This window comes from Lissotriton vulgaris, chromosome 9, assembly GCF_964263255.1.
Source record: "Lissotriton vulgaris chromosome 9, aLisVul1.2, whole genome shotgun sequence".
NCBI classification, from domain to species: domain Eukaryota; kingdom Metazoa; phylum Chordata; class Amphibia; order Caudata; family Salamandridae; genus Lissotriton; species Lissotriton vulgaris.
Genome location: NC_141697.1, coordinates 1,126,490,088 through 1,126,505,577, shown reverse-complemented (window position 1 = coordinate 1,126,505,577; position 15,490 = coordinate 1,126,490,088). Strand labels below are relative to the sequence as shown.

General features: G+C 44.0%; 1 protein-coding gene across 1 annotated transcript in view; it reads right to left on the bottom strand.

The window, feature by feature from the left end:
• Positions 1 to 14,968, bottom strand: part of SELENOK (selenoprotein K) — a 37,187-nt gene extending 22,219 nt beyond the window's left edge. The window contains exon 1 of the mRNA XM_086939138.1: positions 14,843 to 14,968. Coding sequence (XP_086795264.1) covers positions 14,843 to 14,861 — 19 coding nt within the window. The 5' untranslated portion in view covers positions 14,862 to 14,968. The remainder of the gene's footprint in view (positions 1 to 14,842) is intronic.
• Positions 14,969 to 15,490: the final 522 nt, after the last annotated feature.

The following is a 15,490-nucleotide window of genomic DNA, read 5'->3' as shown; positions in this document are numbered from 1 at the left end:
AGCGCGCTTTATAAGTGTCACTGATTGAGGTTTAGCAGTAGAAGGGGTCAAACTGGATATGTACATGTATATTTTAGGATGTCAGTTATGACTGGTATCTGGAAGAGACCTTGAATGAGGAGGCCAAGGTGAGCTGAAATTATTGGTAACGATATTCCCGTCTCTTTTGATCAGAGATGTTCCTGCACTTTCATTAAAAAACACCAGTTCCTGGAGGGTTAATCCTTTCTTTGACTTGACGGAAGGAGGTGTTCCCTTTGTTTCAACTGTCACTTTCTCTTCCCTTTCCTTCTTCCCATTGTGCTCCCAGACGATTCCTCCTTTTTTCCTGCAAGCTCCAAAGAGAGAGGGGTAGTCATGACAGAATGCGGCTGCTGTAGCCCCTCTGTAGCACACAGCCATACGGAGATTAGTTTGAAATGTGGTCGCTCTGCATTTCCTTTCGAGGCATTTGTGAGCCCATCTCCGGCTTTACGTTTCCAAACGCGAAGTACATGACAAGCTTTGTTTGCATCAGTACAACAAGCATTGACATAGCCAATAGGTCTCGCCTTTGGGAACTTTGCTCCTTATACAGATTTAGCAGCCCCTGCTACCAGAGGCTATGATGGCAGGAATGGATCACAGATGAGGCAAAACCATCAGTTCAAGGACCTAAGTAAGGCTAAGCCCTGTTTGAATACACATTTACATGACAGAGTTATTCAATAACAGTTTAAAGAGGACTGATCCAACCCACGTTACGCACAAAACATTCATTCTTGATAGTTTTGAAAAACATGAACCTCACACAGAATAAAGAACTGTGATTCACAAGCAAAGCATTCCAAAATTTGTTCTTAACCCTCAAGCAGAATGCAGGGGATGATTGACTTTTTTTCATACACTACCATAATTAGAGCTTTGTCAAACGGGAAACACCAATTACATCGGTGTCAACACATCGCGGTGCCATCGCACCGCGATTTTTACATCGCAGGAACGTTGACATCGCAGCCTTCTACTGCGCATGCTAAAACGGCGCGATGCCATTAACATCGCATGCAATTACATCGGTAATTGCAGCCTCGTGCTGGAGACCTGCCCCACAGGCCTTTCGAAAATGCAGACTCTCACATACTTTACTTTAAACAATTACAAAACCAATGCAGACTGTCACGTACTTTACTTGACAACGTGTTTGACAAAACCGGTAACAGGTGCACATAGCGAAAATGCAGACTGTCACGTACTTTGGGGGGAGACAGCGTGCACTTAAATGCTGTATTTGACCGCGTGCACTTAAATGCTGTATTGACGTACTTTACTACAGGTGACAGGTGCACATATCAAAAATGCAGCCTGTCACATACTTTACTTTAAACAATTACGGCCTTTTCCTTGAATGATGCGATGTGACCCGATGTTGGGAGGATGTGCCAGCAATGCACACCTTTTTATTGCAGACTGCCATTATGTGGTATGACGGATAGCTCTGCCGTCTTAACTTTTTATATACAATTTTAAAAAGACAGTGCCTATCACTAGTGTGGTGAGTGGCTGGGAGGATGGATGGATGAATAGATGGCGGGTGAATGAATGGATGGGTGTCTGGATGGATGCATGGATGGGGCCTGGGTGGGGGGGTGGATGGGTGTATGGGTGGTTGGGGAAGGATGGATGAATAGATGGCGGGTGAATGAATTGATGGGTGTCTGGATGGATGCATGGATGGGGCCTGGGTGGGGTGTAGATGGGTGTATGGGTGGTTGGATGCATGGGTGGGTGCTGGGTGGGGGGGTGGATGGATTGATGAATGGATGATGGCGGACCGCCTGACACATGGAGGGGGTGGATGAATGGGCGGATGATTGAATGGACGGATGAATGGATGGATGGATGGATGATGGATGGATGGATGATGGCAGACTGTATGGTGGGTGAATGCATGGATGGGTGGGGGGGTGGATGGATGGATGGATGAATGAATGCTCAAGGTTGGATGGATGAATGGATGGATGGATGGATGAATGAATGCTCAAGGATGGATGAATGGATGGATGGATGATGGCGGACCGTATGGTGGATGGATGCATGGATGGGTGGGGGGGTGAATGGATGGATGAATGAATGCTCAGCCTCGCAGATTATTTGCATGCCTTTTTATTGGAGAGTTTATTTGGGTGAAGTAAATGAAAACTTTACATGCAACACCGGATGTCACAGGAAGAGTTAGTTCTGCAGCGCTGTTTGCCAGCTCAAGGTCAGGCCGGGACAGGCAGTGGACAACACACACAGAGTCCCGTCATCTATGGACTGTCTGACCTTCTCTTGGCATGGCATTAGAACCCCCGCACTGGCACTGTATTGAGACAGCAGCTATCGGCTGGTGGGGCACATCCTGAACTGCAGTCTCCATGGGGGCGGCTGCTGTGCCCTCCCCATCTGAAAGGTCATTGTAGGAGAGGGGCATCCACATGCTTTTATGAAGCAAGGTGGCAATGCCCTTCCCTACATTGGTAAAGATAGCAAACATGGCTTGGCAATATCCTGTTTACCTTTTTTAAACTACTCTTACTTTTCTCGCAGGAGAATAGCCAGAGGTCGCAAGAGGGAAGCCATGGGTCTCAGCTGAGACACTTGGCGACTCCAAAATGTTGCCCGTGATCCAAGAACCAGACTTGGCAGTCGCTGGTGAATTTCTGCTGTGACCCACGGCCACGAAGGTAAAACAGATAAAAAAAGATATTGCTGCAGAAAGTAAAATTAAAGCACTTTGTGTGAAGCACAGTGCGACTGAAGGGGGTGCAGAGGCATTAACATAGAACAGGGAACCCCTCAAACCGGGTACTGTGAGCACATACTGCTGCTAATAATGCACGCACATCGAATGACATGTTTTTAGAGTGCAACATGCATTTGCATTGTAAGACAGCTGTTTCCCTAAACAAATGTTAACTAATGATGATGTGAAGTTGTTTCCTATCTCAGCTGTATGTCATCCGACGCCTATTGGAATGAATACTTATGACGCGTATGGGTAGACACCATCCAGCTGTTTCACGTGCCCCCTGCAGCTGCTGCAGATGCCTACCTCTGCCGGCGCTGCATGCGGGTGCATAGAGAGGATTAGGCGGTGTCAAAATGCATCTTAACATTCACAGTTCACCGGAAAGTCACTGATTGAAGGTAAGTCAGGTTTGGACTGTGAGACCGATTTACTCACCTTTCATGAAGACAGCAATGAGGTCCTTGAGCAAACACTCACGAGCCGCACTTCCAGCGGGCAGCGTCCTGGGCGCAGAGTGCGGTGACGAGGGAGCTAAGGGCGAAGACACAGGACACCCTGGGAAACGTTTACCTGCAGCCTTCCTCGGCCGTCAGATTTCCACCGCTATATAAGCCTGCACTTCATCAGTTGCACCCCCCCCCCCCCCCCCCCCCCGCGAGGACTTTATCCCCAATGCTGGACAAGGCAACTGCAGACCCACAGCAGCGTCTTGAGGCAATGATCGATGGCTTGGACACTGCGTATGAAACCTTTAAATGAACTTCTGATGGGTAACTGCATGAGAAGTTAATAGTAGGTTCATACAAAATATTAATCCATATTGAGAATCTATAGTTGTGTAAAGTCTCCATCATATAACCTCATTCAGGCTGTCAACCATACACAAGCGAGGAATTTCATTCCTGTGAGCTTCGATATCCATGAGTGCCACGGCACAAACATCCGTTGTTATGTCGCACGATGTAATGTCGGCGATGTAACACCGCGATCCAATTAAAAGGCCGCATTTGCGGCCAAACAACGCGCGATGTTTACATTGCCGATGTCATCGCCGTTGCGATTTAAAAGCCGCGATGTAAATGCGTGCGATATCTATGTCCGCGATAGCGCGTCATACAACCTTGTCAAACACCTTCACGCTCCAGTCGACAATAGAATGATAAATCAGTGAAATGGACATGAAATGAGATAACTGCTGAGGATTGCCTTCGCTGTGCTGCTTAAAAAAGTCACGAGTAGCCACAATCCATGGGTAGAAGGACCATATCATTCGAAAAGTCCTTGTTCAGTCTAAACTAGACATGCAGATTCGCCGTTATTCACATTCTAAGGGTCCCTCCGTGCAGGCCTTTTTCTAATTGTTTAATACCCATCACCACTTCACCTTGCTGGCAGATGCTGCCCATGTTCGTTTCACTGCACACTTGATTAGCATGGGTTATGACTAAGCCAAGGGATTGGGTAAGGGGGAATTGGGGGAGCAAGTGCACTGTAGGGCACTGATCGGTCTCCAGCACTACCAGTCGCTGGTCCAGGGCCCAGTAAGGCACACTTGATCAGGTTCACTCAAACACGACCAGAGATTGCGCTCTGGTCGAATCTCCGAAGATGGCCAGCACTGGTCAAGATTGAGCTGCCCCTCGACTATTGCTATTCTGGCTGTTACACTGCCTGGACTGGGCTCCGCAACAGAAACAAAGAAGGCGTCAGTCTGTGCCTGGGAGAGCATGCAGACATCCTGAAAGAGGGAGATGGGCATGGGTGGCAGAGACTCCCGCGTTCCTCCCAGTTACAGACCACAGATCAGCAGAATGCCCGGCTGCCATTTTAATGAGGCGCGAGCTACTGCCATTGGTCTATGACCCACACCAACCGCCCCCGTTCAGTCAATGCCCATGACTGCCTCGCAGAGTCCCATCAGTATCCCCCGCTCCTCACCCAAGCACTCTAGCTCGCAGCGCCTGGCAATACCACTATGAAACCAACAATCCCTAACGCAAAGCAGGCAAAGGAATGTCGGACGTGATGTCACACGGGAGCTCTACGACTAGTGTGGGACTAAAGGTGCAGCACACAAGCTTAGGCCTTGTGTCCCGCGTGAGCATGCAGTTTGTCGCAAGACTAGATGATCGATAGGCAGGTGATAGGATCCATTGTAGAGGGGAGGAAACTAGGCCAGTGAGGCAAAGGGGAAACAAGTCACTGTGTTGTGTGTACACTGTAAGCTTCCTTGGAACCCCGTCCCTGCTGACATCACTGTTCAGTCACGTGTAGGAGTGGCACTGACTGCGTTGTCGCTGCTTGTAGATCCCCCTCACCCGAAAACATACCACAGGGGTAACAAATCAAGCAGGGGTTCATAGTAAAAGAAACAGTGGGTACCTGGTCCTAGTCCTGGCTCCTCAGCAAAGTGTGCATGGCTTCCTGGTGGCAGCACAGCACGTCTAGAACTGCAATCTTTTACATAGCAAGTGAAAGCCACATTAGGAGCCGCAGAAGGACAGGGCAGTAATCTGTGGCTAAAGTGGCGTAGCCCTTTGCTCTTATTTTAGTAGCCGTTAGTGTTACTCCAAGGCTGTGCACGAGGTGAGCAGAGTGTGCCTTTACCGCCATGTTATTTAATAAATAAGTGCCTCATGGACTTTCTGCAGCCTGCTAAATAAATAATTACCTCATACATATTCGTGCTGTCTGCAATTAGCACACACTGCCTCCTTCGCCCGTCCCCCTTCCTGAGAGATCACAAGGCGTCTGACACAACGAGACAGTTATAACGCTTGGTCAACAGCGACATAGGTTGGTGAGTAACATACCGTGATGGCCATTCATAACTTGAAGCTTCGGCGTACCAAAACAGACATCCTAGCTGTGGCAACAGAGGCAAAAAAGGCCAATCCCACGTTTATATCCAGACATAGCTAAAGAAAACAACCTCTAACATTTGAACTCGGTCTTAAGGCACAGCAAAAGTAAGGAGATAAGAACATGATTTACAGCCCTATTTACAGAAACGGACCTCAGAGCGCTGAAACATCGAGCACTGTGGTAAAATTAGTCCCTAAACAGATGTTAAAGTGGGACAACCTGAAGCCTACAAGTCCTTGGGCAGTACCCCAGGGTAGTGAACAACTTGGGAAAAAGAAAGCCAAATTACCCACTAACAAACAAGGATTTTTTAAAAGACAACCAACTAAACAAATCAAAAGTAACTGGAGGAGTCAAAGTCCACAAAGTACATACAACAGATCATCCTGACAGTGCAAGTGTTGTCTAGTCTCGACCTAAAAACCACAGAAATGTTTGGAAAAAATGTTGGTTTGCATTTAATTATAAGACATCGCGAAAAAGGAAAAGAAAGCTAAATGAACAAACCATACAGGACAAGATGAGGCGGAGAATTAAGGAACAAACAAGTAAACCCTTCAATTCTCTGCTTGGTAGGGTGAAAGAAATGTAAATGTGCTAAATGGGTTCATAAACTGCTACGGTCACACTACATAACTGCAAATAATGCATTCTCACAATATTACATGAGCATGAAAGCAATAGCTCTTCCTAAAATAAAGTAGAGCATTTGATTTACTCAGTTAAACTAACAGTAGTTGTTGTGGTACCCAGACGTACACAGCCTTTGCTAAACTGAGTGTGGCCATGTTAATTATTTGGGCAAGGCTTGACCAAGCGTGCGCTCCAGTGACTGCCAGTTTGCCATGTGATAGCAAAAATGTGTGTGAATAATCCCACAGAAAGGGTCTGCAATGATTTTGAAGATACATAAAGCAAACCTTCACATGAACAGAGTGTATCCTTTTGCTCTTGTGCCACAACACTAGTCTTCAAGGTTTTATGATACCAGCAGTTTGAAAAGCAAGCATCGTATAAAAGTGACTTTATTGCACCAAGAGCACCTGTTTAGAAAGAGACAAAAACAAATTCAACTCACATTTTCGGTAAAATGTTGGTAAAAAGGTAAGGCCTTCTGTTGCAGAGGGGTGAAAAGCTTCATTCCGACCTCAGTCAGGCCAGGTATTAAGTCGCCGTTAATGCCCAGTAATCTAGCAAGGTCTATGGTTGAAGACGATCCTAATGTTTCAACTATTGAATTCCACTCTTCTATTTTGTTTACTACTCTGCTGCTTGGCTACATCTACCCATTCTTCATCATCACCGACTCCCCATTCCTACTATCTCTGTCAGGAAGGTCATCACTATTTTACTTGGTTACGTTTTCATCAATTCCACACAGAATGTTAGAAAAAATTAGATGGTATATACGTAGAGTACTGTCAGGGGTATGTATGAAAGGATACCAAAGGAATTAGAAAGTGTGTTAATAATTTGCGAAGCAGAGACCCTTCCCAGCTTAATAAATACACCCTGGTGAAATCTCAACACAAGTCTTATAGAAACTCTTCTAAACCACCGGTAGGTAGCTACAGCAAAAGAAGCTAGCAATTCTCCGGAGAAATGCAAGTTCATTTTAAAAAGTACCAACAATTTTAAAATTAAGAAAATACAATATAATTCCACCCACACCTAGAAAAACATATGGACCTGCACGGCATGAAGATCGTTCAAATTAGATAAAGGGAACCAATGAGAAGCATTTTAAAACTTTAAAGACAAAAGACCCTAGATAAACCTAAAGTTCCATTTATAAACAATTGATCTGGCCCTACGTGTGATTTCAGGCTGACCGTGATGGGGCGGAGATTAGGTTCACCAAGCAGCAAATTCCAGTCAAAGTTTCTACCGCTGGACTTAGTCTCCAACAGTGGAATTAAAAATCCTTTAGTCTGGAAATGTCCTAGGCTGAGGCAGGTCAGGGTACCTTGAAGTTGGATATGTCATCACTGAGCTCCAGCTGATTCTGTTGATTTTGGCACTAAGAGATCAAAGAGGGACTAAGTTAGATTTCATAGCTACTGAGGTCACTTCCTCAAGGGGTTGGATTTGCCACCTTGCCCAGTTTCAGTTTTTACTTTCGGACATAGTCATTTTTTTTAGTTATCAATATACTCCAGCAGGGCAATACAAGAAGCTGTAGCCAAGCACGTGTCCAAAAATGCTAATATTTTTATCGGAAGGCCCATCAGGTTTCAGCACCCTATCCTGGTCCTCAGTGATACAAAAAAATTTAAATCCCGCTTTTCTCAAACTGCTGGGAAAGTTCTTTCTGATCAGTCAAGATCTCTTTTCAGCTATGGCTCATGCAGGGTCCAGTACTCTGGTCAGCTGGGCCTTCTTAGAATCCTTCTGCTTGGTGTGTACCTAGAACGGCAAACAGGACGAGAACCACTCTGAGCACAGTTCCAGACCTTGAGTACTAGCAGGTGTTAGGAGTCGTCTTCTTTCTGCAAAACCTTCTTTTTCAGGTGTGGTCTTCCCAAATCCAGGAACATTCTGAAGAGGTGGTGGTGGCGAGTTGCTAATTTTATCCTGAGCACTAACCAATGATTGAACATTTTTCCCTACCCAGTCATGTCTACTTTCTTCTTCTTTACCCACCTCCTTTTGCAGCACTTTGTTTGCTTTACCGTAAAACTTCTAAGAAGCACTAAATTCAAAATATGGGTCCCTTGCTCACTTTGTCACTGGATTCAAGCTAGCCTGGCTGATGAGGGGTGTTATTCCAAATCCGGTCCCAGGATGCTGGTTTCCTGTTCAGGGAAACTTGGCTTGGCAGTTTGGGCTGGGCTGTTCCCATGAGGCACAGGATCAAGACTGATTTTCAAATAGCTGGGTCTGAACTGAGGTCGTGAAGTGAGCTAAAGAAAGATGATGGATTCAACCGAGATCTGTGACTGGGGTTGAGTGTCTGAAAAGTTTCAGCGCTACGTCCATCATCTCCTTGTGCTTGGTTTGTTCATCCTAAGTTGGCTGGGTATGCCCAGATGTAGGTCCCTTGCTCACTTTGCCACTGGATTCAAGCTAGCCTGGCTGGTGAGGGGTGTTACCCCAAAACCGGTCCCAGGATGCTTGTTTCTGGTTCTGGGAAGACTTGGCTTGGCAGTTCGGGCAGGGCTGTTCCCATGAGGCACAGGGTCAAGACTGATTTGCATATGGCTAGGTTTAAACTGGGGTGGCATGGTGAGCAAGAGAACAATGATGGATTCAACCCAGATCTGAGACTGTGGGTGAGTGTCTGATAAGTTTCAGCACTCCGTCCTTCATCTCCTTGAAATGGACATATATTACCCTCTGAGGGCACTACAGGCATGCCTCTAGCAACACCCCTAATTAGATGAGTTCTCCTTCTCTCTGTCATGGTCTGAACTGGTTCTCTCTCCAGCTGGGGTTAGAAGCAATGGATCTAGGAGCGCTCTGGGAATGAATGAGACCAGAAGTCAAAAGAAAAAGTGTTTAAAATGCCTTTTGTTCTGACATCTGTCCTATATTCTTTCTAGATGGAGAATCCCTGCTAAGTGCTAAATTATTGACAACACTTCTGTCCTCTTAGGTACAGCAGCCAGGCTATTGTATTGTGCTCTGGCAGGCAGTCATCAACTACTGCCAGGAATGTTTATTGACATTTGGAGGTTTAAGGACTTGCAGAACTGGTTTTTGAAAGTTCCGGCTCAAGCAGCATTAAGTACATTTTTACATAGTTACTTTTCCAATACAATTTATGAAATATCTGATATCGCCTTTAAATAATATGTTTAAAACTATGGGGAAAACTGCTTTTTTAGCACTGTCACAAGCAGAGATGTAAAATAAGTATTTTAATCTCGCACCATTATTGTCTTATGGAAAAAGGTAGCTGAAACTACACAATAGAAGTAGGTTTTAGGCCTTCAGTCACTGTAATGGAACCTATGTCAAGTATATGGCATGCATTTTGCATAACCTAGGCACCCTATTCTAGTGGCTTGCACTTTAGAGAGAATGGATTAACAAAATAAAAATAGGGCTTTTTACATGGTTATAGTACTTTTCCTTGCCAAGTGCCTTTTAACTGCAACCCAGCCAGAGTAAAGTGGTGCTCCTGGCAGTCATACATTTCTGTCATATGTGAGAAATGTAAGTGCCCACTGCAACAAACATATGTTTAAGGAGCTTCTGTTTTTGAGGGCTAAATATTCCAAGCGGTGCCCTTCTGTCGTTAACCGCTTCGACGTGGCGGGCATTCCGCCGCGGTGCGGGAACATTGGACGAATGCACAGATCGGACGGCCCCCGGCCGTCGTCCGCACACTGGGATGTCGGACGGTAGTGGTTAATGGGGATAGTACGCATGTTCAGATGCCCTTGGTGAATGGGAAATCTAAAACCCATTAGGTCAAAGTTAATGAGTAAAGACAAGGACATTTATGAGTTGTTGTAAAAATAAACTGGAAATTCAAATAAAACAGGTCAGTAATAATTTGAGAAGTATTCGAAGGGTCTTTATTTTCCACGGTAAGCCTGTAATTGGATGAGATTCTTGGAGTCAAAATCACTAACTTGTTTACACAAACTAATTCAGTAGGATTCTTGCAGTCAGAATCGCAAATTATGTAAGATCAGCCAACACCTGCTGCGCCCCCTACTAGGCACCCAGGCCTAGGGCTTTTTCAAGGCGCACGTGGGGCAAAGGGGGTCTGTTAGGTTTGTCCACAGATCTGAGTGGTTTGGGGTTCCAATATTCTTACTTTATACAGAATGATTTTGCTGTAAACATAGGAAAAAATGCTTTTTTGGCCCGACAGGGTCAGGTAGGGGTACTTTTCCTGGAAAGTTCAGTGAAGATTTGTACAACTGCGCCAAAGTTATAAGCAAGTTAAAAAACCTAAGGAAACCAGGTCCTAACTATAACCACCTACTACCAGTAGGCAATTATATATATATATGACACAAACTCTGTTATGCCCCAAAAACAGCTCCAGAACACCAACGAAACCGGACCCAAATGGAAAGTTTGCAAAATATATTTATTTCATCCTCGTGCAGAAAAACACGCCGCCATGACGCGTTTCGGGACCTCAGCCCCTTGATCACATGACATGGCCCGGCATATCACCATTCAATTTAAAGTGCAAGTGCGTCATCAGCTGATCCCTCAGCCTGTGGACATAAAAAACAGACTTCAGCCTGGCCCAGGAATGAATGCACGACATATCATATGTAAGATTCCAGTGCATCAATTAATTAGTCATGGTCCATGTAAATTTAAAGTACAACATGTACAAGTAAGAGATAAACGCTTTAAGGAAATTATTACTGTTTTCCACAAACGTAAACTCTCTATCCTCTTATCACCCTCATGTTTGTTCCCATTGATTGAATTGATTAAGGTATAAAATCAATTAAAAGAATAAAATGAGTCTGTATATTGCATGTTAAAATCATGACTAAAAAATATACAATTCATAGATTCTGTGCAAATTCGCTCTATTATGTGCAAATTACGCAAATGGAAACAAAACATCATTATACTTCTGAGGAAATCATGCTGAGGACCATTTTTCAAAATATATATATATATTCACTAGGGCAGGAAAAGGGTTAATATACAAAAAATGTAACCAAGGTCCTGTGCACACGCAAAGGGTAGTAGGGTCTCATGTGACATTTCTGAAGATTTATAATTCAATCTTTGATCGGTACATTCATGAGAAAAAGCTTTTTCTCACGAATGTACTGATCAAGATTGAATTATAAATCTTTCTTCAGAAATCATTGGATCTCGAGTCTCATTTTGCTAACACATGATCTTTACCTGAACTGTTGGTTGTCACGTGAGAACCTACTACCCTTTGCGTGTGCACAGGACCTTGGTTACATTTGTTTGAGTAGGGGTCTTGTACATCTGCCTTTTTCAGGAGCTGTTTCCTTCTGGGTTTGTTCCCCTGACCTCTTTGCACCGTTTAACCCTTGTAATTTTGACTTCCAATCGTACCTGCTAGGGCGCCAATTCTTCCTGTCATACACTCAAACCTAGCTCCTTCTCTTTAATATACAAAAAATAACCAAAGATTCTTTACCCTTATAATAAAAACCGTAACGAACGCCAAACACGGGTTGTTTGTATCAAAAGGCTGAAAAGGTTAGGTTAACTGCTGAGATTTGGAATGTGGTAAATATTAACAATTTCTGAACTTATTTCTTACATTAACACGTAAGTGGAATTGGTTCCCAGTTAGAAAATTACAGAGGTTATTAGAACTTTGGTCCTGGGATATACAAAGGCTGAAGGGGCTATTTAATTTCCAAAATTACAGCTTGCAAGGGAAGTTCAACAATCCCCTGATTTTAAGTTCTATTATTGGGTAGCCAAGGGGAGAACAATGTCTATAGAAATGACATTAAAGTCAGAGTATTCCGTATTCTTCATCTTTCAAATTTATTTGGGGACAAACGCTTATGTTTGCTTACTAGATTCTGAAATTAAAATTAATGTAAACTTGTGAAATTTAAGATATTTCTGCAGCTTATCAAAGGGTGGGTGTGGCAGAAGTTCTTGATACTACCATATGTAATACAAAGGTTTGGCTTTTTATATTCTACGAAAAGGCATATGGAACCACAGTCTCTAATTTCAGAACTAGTTCAGGTGGTTCCCTTTCACAGGTTCTTCTCAGGCAGCTCTCCAGATAGCCTCGATGCAAAGTGATGTTTCTCACAGCAGCTAGATGTGAGACTCTCTCTAAGCAGGAGGATCCATCACATGGGTCTCTGCACCTGGCTGCCATAAGTCTATTTAAAGCAGAAAGCAGTGAGCTGTGACAGACAAAAGGACAGGCCTGATTTACAACCATCCTCGGCTTGGGCAACCAAAACTGCAGTCACACCCTTCTCCTCTACCATCCACCAAATGGTAGTGCTCAGGAATAATTAATCAGCAGCCCCTTGCACAAAAAAAGACTTCATGGGCTTTGCAATTATAGTCCTGTCTCCATACCCATCCTCAGTGTCTGGATCTCCACCTTCTAGCCACAGGAATGCAGGCTATACACTTCCACTGTCAGGGAAAGATATCCTCATACACATACGCACACACTTTAAACAAACACATGAAATGTTAGTGTAAGATTCTGGGTTCACGCAAGAGCCGAAAGTTACACCAGAGGGTTTAGGAAGCTGCACTCATTGGCACAGATTAAAAAGGTGTGGCCACAATATTAATCACAAAACACTGTATGATGCTTAATCTGTACCCCCAAAACAAGACTGTTGTCCTCTGAACATTGCGAGGGCACACTTGGTATGCCCCTCCAGATGACAGGAAAGTGCTGCCCACACGCTAAATTGATTAGCCTACTACCAGGGCCAAAATCAAAGCCACAATACCAGATTCATGTGCAGTTAAGCACTCTGGGCAGAGAAACACACCCCTAAATAATGGACAATCCCATACCAACAACAGCTATTTAGTAAGTTACATCAGACCACTTGTCATCCACTTCCACGCCATGCAATCCTTGAGTACACAGGCCTGTTTCAAGGTGTGTCCCAGTCTGCTATGGCCTTAAAACTCATGGACCCTGCTCTACAATATCAAATTAGGCGAACAGTAAGGATTGATAGATAAAAGGCAAGAGTGATGGGGTAATCGTCTCAGAGAGAAAATGACTGGAAAGACAGAAAGAAGAAGAAACAAGTGAAAAGGAACAATGTGACTAGTAGGAAGAAAGAATAGTGGATAATAATGGACGAAAATGTAAGGGAGATAGAAAGGGAATGAAGTGAAATGAAGAGTAATGGAGAATGACAGAGGAAGGAGACACAGTGATTGTGACAGAAATGTCAAACTGACAGGGCTATAGTGACACATGGGGAATGATACCTCACTAGCAGCATTTACATGTATCATCTGTATGTTCTTTCCCATACAAAACAATAATCACTATAAACCATAGATCTCAATACCAGACAGCACAATCCTGCTCATTCTGTACTATCCAGTACTGCGCAGCTAAGGTCAACTATACTTTGTCTAAATCCACATTTTCTGTGGTGCTACCTCGTGAGAGGTTGTGCCCAAGGAAATGTTTAAGTTGCACTCAAGCCCCGGAAGCGTTGCGCTGAATAGAAACTTTGTTTTCTTTAATAGTGAGAACCTAGTCCAGGGGCGTTAAAGCAATTTACAAAGTAAACGGAATATGTTACACATTTACTCATTTTAGGCACAAGGAGATTAAGCGATTTGCCCAAAATCACAGGATTATGAGCAGAGGTCGGGACTCGAGCTGGTACCCCGACTCCGTATTAAAAAGTCGGCATCTCCAACTACTAGACCACATTGTCCTTGAATGTAACATTTGATAATGACAATGACTTGTTAAAAATACAAGTATTGTAAATAATTTCGGATCTCTTTCAAATTATTACATTACCCAGTTGTGAGTGGAGCAACTCACAACACATGCAATTTAGGATTATAATTTTTATTATGAAAGGCAAAATCTCGCCCCAGAGCAGGACCAAGATCAGTCTGGATTTCAGGGGTAATACTTGTCCGGGTAACGAAAATAATAACGAATACATAACAGAGGATAGACGCCAAATGTATTTGGTCAACAACGATAATGTTTTCCTCGAAGTGCATCTTACCAAGTACAATCCATGGCGAGTAAAACAGAAGCACAACTTCTCATTCCTAGATATATCCTGAAATAAACCAGATATGCCAACTGACATGAGCCCAACGTAAATTGCATTAGGTCCTAATCATGATTAGGGTGTAAGCTACTTTAAAATACTATCCAATGTGTCCCTGTTTAGAACTGACGCAATTAGAGATGGAAACAAAATATCACCTTCAAGGATACAGAGAGGTGATCACAGTTTGAATCAGTGAGGTAGAGAGCCATGATGTCCCATTAACATATGACGAGAAAACGCATAAGTGAAAGACTAGCCAATAAAGTATGTAGCAGGTAAGTGTGGGTACGTGAGCGGTCTATTGGGTAGCGGTCCAAAACTCTAGGGGGGACGTTCGTTCCTTGATTATACACCTATACGTGGCACTTTTTGCAAGACGCTTTTGGGGGCTTGCCAGAGACCTATGAAATAAAGGAAATCATCGCCTCGCTCAAAAAATATTCTCCCTTTCCCGACCTAAAACAGAAGGTTGTCAGTGCGTTCTTACCATTAGAAATGTACACCATATCGGCAGCAGTGCTGATCCTTGCCTACGCAGTATACTTCCGCTTTGAAAAGGCTTCGCCTAGCCTATTGCAGGCTCTGCTATGACGTCTTAGGGGCGAAGATAGAGGTGGGCGGCAGTCATTGGACAAGGGACTGAGGTTTCTCTGTCGTAGTGGGGCGGGGTTGGTTACGTCACTTCCGTCAACAGACTGCTTTGTGGCGTCAAAAGTTTGTGACAAACTATGGTAGAAGATGATAAAGTAGTGCTAGGTCTATTTTTTATGTCGGAAGAGACGGATTGTATTTTAGAAAGCAGAAGTCTTTGAAGAAGAAAGCCCTAGGGATAGCAATTTAGGCGAACCTGAATCAACACCGTGATCCTGTACCACATTTAAGGGCTTGAGGGTTGGTGTGCAGCATGAACCTTGCTTCGAGGAGACAGCATGTTATTTGCACGATTCAACACTTCCGATTTAGGCAGAGACCTTCTTGTAAGAAAAAAAATGAAGATGTTAAAATGTACATTGGTCCAAGGCAATTTAAAGGGGAAGTATCGGGTCCGTAATTTTCCTCTGTGGGTCTCCTGTCCTTTATTATGACTGTGTCCCCTCTTGGCACCTTTCTGGACGTTGCTCTCCTTGTCTGGCTG